The 4,037-nt window shown below is 29.8% G+C and overlaps 1 protein-coding gene across 1 annotated transcript; it reads left to right on the forward strand.

Annotated features, from left to right (window-relative positions):
• The first annotated feature begins 1,301 nt into the window (after positions 1 to 1,301).
• LOC127127252 (calcium-binding protein CML42) lies at positions 1,302 to 2,547 on the forward strand. The gene is made up of 2 exons (XM_051056387.1): positions 1,302 to 1,816; positions 2,068 to 2,547. The coding sequence occupies exons 1-2, from the start codon at positions 1,614 to 1,616 to the stop codon at positions 2,402 to 2,404; spliced, it is 540 nt and encodes a 179-aa protein (XP_050912344.1). The 5' UTR covers positions 1,302 to 1,613; the 3' UTR covers positions 2,405 to 2,547.
• Positions 2,548 to 4,037: the final 1,490 nt, after the last annotated feature.

A 4,037-nucleotide genomic window follows, 5' to 3' on the forward strand; every position in this document is an offset into this window, starting at 1 on the left:
ATATCTAGTTAGTATGTTTGTTAATTTACAGAGACATGAGTGATTCAATAAGTACCTCTCATACAACATTTACTGCAACCTACGTTAATACAAAAAGTAAAAGAAAAACTAGAGATTCCACAATGTGTACCAAGGTTAAAAAGGGCCACGAAAATAATGTTCGCTCCCTAGCAAATTTTGATCTGAGAATCGATAAGGCTTATGGTGAAAACGCTGATGATTTTAAGGGTTACGTGGCATTACAAGGTAGAAGCAAAATGAGTATTTTGATAGATAAATGTCACGAGGTTGATAGTGATTTGAAAGATAACATTTAAGGGTTACGTGGCATTACAGTATTTATTATGAATTTTTTTATTTGTTTTACAAGTATATATGACCATTAACTTTTTTTTTTTGGTTTAATACCAATATTAACTCTATTATGTAAATGTAGGAAGTGTTTGTTGTAATCTTAAGATAATTGGTATTGTAAGCAACATAAGTGTTTATTTTTTTTGGTATAAACAATGTAAATTTGGTATTCAATGTTATGTTCTATATAAAATACAAATGATTTGATTTTATCACATAATTTGTATGTTTTGCGTAAAAAAAATGGTACAAATTTGTCAAAATGAGATTTAAAACAAATCATACATAAAAAAAATGTTATACCCCTCGATTATTAACAAAAATCGGCATAAAACCGAGCCTTTTTCTCTTGGTTATTTAAAAAAATCGAGAGGTATATGACGCATGCTACATAATTTTTAAAATAAAAAATATTATTATTAGGGATCGAACCAATGACCTTTTCAACTATCCCCTCGATTATTCAAAAACCGATTACTAAGGTGACAAATTTTCATGTCGTCATTTGTTACTTCGCTTGTTTAATCGAGGTAAAATCCTCTTCGCGTCCGAGATACGATATTATATTGTCAAATTAGATATCTTAATTTGTTATAAAAAAATATTTATTTAATTTGTTATAAAAAACTTTTATTTAATTTGTTAAAAAAATAATTTTAGAAGTCTTTATTTATAAATAAGATTGGAGAGTGTATATTTATTGTAGAATGAATTAAAAAAAAAATCAAACTTATAAATTTATTAAAACATTTTTTTTTAGTTTTTGTGAATTTTGTTAGATAATCTTATACTAGTAAAAAGGAATCGAGGGAGACAATTTCAATGAATGACTTGAATAAGTCCATGATTCATGTTCCCAAGGTCAATGAGCCATGTTCTCAAGGTACCACAGCTTTTAATTTTCCTCTAGAAAATAAAAATCAAAATAGGCAATTTAAAGTCAAGGAAGACTAACCATAGCCACTATAAACGTTTTAACTATTTTTCACTTAAAAGAAATCAGCGCCAAGAATGGAAATAGTCACCTATGGCGTGCCACCAAACACGCAACATCCCTTATAATATAGCATACCATTTACACAACATAGAAGAAGAAAATTCAGAACCATTGGTATTGGCATTAAGATTTTTTCACTTTTTTCTTTGTTGCAGTTAGTTATACACGAATCTATCTATCAATTCAACAACACAATAATAATACCCAGTTTTCATCATTTCAATTCCTTCATTCATCGCTGCGGCAAGCGCTTAGAGGTAAAATGGGGCAACAGGAAATAAGCTTGACATCTCCGTCGAAGTCGTTCCGGCTACGAAGTCCGAGTCTCAACTCGCTCCGTCTCAGGCGAATCTTCGACATGTTTGACAAGAACGGCGATTCCATGATAACGGTGGAAGAAATTAACCAGGCGCTGAACCTTTTGGGATTGGAAGCTGAGTTCAAAGACATTGAATCTTTGATCAAGTGAGTTTGTTGATCCAGATCTTTCATTTACTCATAAATTACATTCATATTTTTATTTCATTATAAGCTGTTAAATTAAACAGAGCTTTTGATTTGGAAAATAATTATAATTTAAATTTTATCATATTTCTAATAAAAATTGAGGTTAAAGGTAATGGAAACAAGTAAAAGTATGATGTGGCGAGGTACACTGATCTTATTGATCGACAGCTCTCAGTGTATATTCTTTTTTCTCATAAAATTTGTGGCAGGTCTTATATAAAGCCGGGTAACGAAGGGCTAGCATACGAAGATTTTGTGGCATTGCACGAGTCTCTGGGGGACGCTTATTTTGGGGTGGCGGAAGACGTAGATGAGGATACACAAAATGATGATCTATGGGAGGCATTCAAGGTGTTTGATGAAGATGGTGATGGTTACATATCAGCTAAGGAACTGCAAGTTGTGTTGGGGAAGCTTGGACTTGTAGAAGGGAACGTGCTTGATAATGTTGAACGTATGATTGTGTCTGTTGATACCAACAATGATGGTCTTGTTGATTTCAATGAATTTAAGGAAATGATGCGCAATACTATTGCCCCTAGCTAGCTCTTGACCATATAGGTTGTTGTTAATTTCTTTTTGTAATTTTGCAATATGCTCCTTCTATTGTAGCCATACCAATTTCTTAGCTTTAATATCGGTTTATTTTGTGGGTATATACATATAATGAATGATCTTTATTATTTGAATCAGTTGGTAAAATTTATTTGCATCGCGCTGATCATAACTAAATGATATGGCAAGTATTCGAGACTCTTAAATCTGTCCTTAATTTGATAAATTAGCATATGGCATCAAATCTGAGTCTATTTAAAATATCTTGCTTATATAAGAGGTGATTCTAGAAGAATATGCATCCTTTAGGATTATGGTAGATATTATTCAAAAAATTCTAATTTGGAAATTTTATTTTTTCAAGTGTTGATGGCGATGATGATGATGATATAGACAAATTTTAGTAAAATGGATTTTCGTGTTGATGTCTAGTGATAGAGTTACTTTCAAACTCTCTGATGATTAAGTTAGTGACATATGTAAGGGTGAAATTTATTGTTTATAATATTATGTACATGAGTATAAATGTTCTTTAGATTTTATAGTTAGATTCCAAGGCTTCAAGGTTTTAGAGTCATCTTTAGGGACAATTGTCTCATTTGACAGATGTTAAGGGATCTTAACAATATCCAATGATCTAGTGGGCCTTCAAGATATGGTCTGCCTTTCTTCTTGAGACTTGATTGACCCGACTTTTTATAGATTGGACCATGACCTAATCCAAAACAATAGTCATCCGAGCCTTAAATTTAGAAAGTTCCATAACATACTTTATCGTCCTTGAGGTCAAATTGAGTATGAACAATACAAGTCTAAGTGTTTACATGTCTCTTCATACTTTCCTTTGTTTCCACTTCTAGGAAGTTTTCTGAATGTGATTTTGTATCTAAATTGTTATAAAGTCATGCTTAAAAATTCAAATCTCATATATGGTATGTTATAATTCAAATCCTATATCAAATCAAGCCTACAGAAAAAATGATTGATTTACATCATGATATGATAATTCAGAACATAAATGATATGCTTTATATTCTTTTAGCGAGTCATTGGATTTTTTAAATATATCATTTTGGATAATGCTAACTTGTGCCCTAGGGACATAAGATAAGACACTCACTGGTAGAAAATTGGTATTGAAAAAAACAATTATAAAATTAATTTTATACCTTTATTAAAATCAATGCACAATTTCCAACATAAAATTACTTTCTTTAGTTCTTATCTTGTGTCCCTTAAACACAAGTTAGCATTACCCTATCATTTTATCTTAGAACTAAGATTTTATTTTTATTTCCTCTCACCCAGGCTTCTTTTCCATGGATTTTAATTAAAACCATCTCATGGTGACTTGTGTCATATAGTTTAATACAATCATCGCAACTTATGTGTCACAAATATTTTTTTTAGTATATATATATATATATATATATATATATATATATATATATATATATATATATATATATATATATATATATATATATATATATATATATATATATATATATATATATATATATATATATATATATAACCATCTCATGGTGACTTCTGTCATATAGTTTAATACAATCATCGCAACTTATGTGTCACAAAATATTTTTTTTAGTATATATATATA

The sequence above is a fragment of the Lathyrus oleraceus genome, chromosome 3 (assembly GCF_024323335.1).
Source record: "Lathyrus oleraceus cultivar Zhongwan6 chromosome 3, CAAS_Psat_ZW6_1.0, whole genome shotgun sequence".
Classification (NCBI taxonomy): Eukaryota; Viridiplantae; Streptophyta; class Magnoliopsida; order Fabales; family Fabaceae; genus Lathyrus; species Lathyrus oleraceus.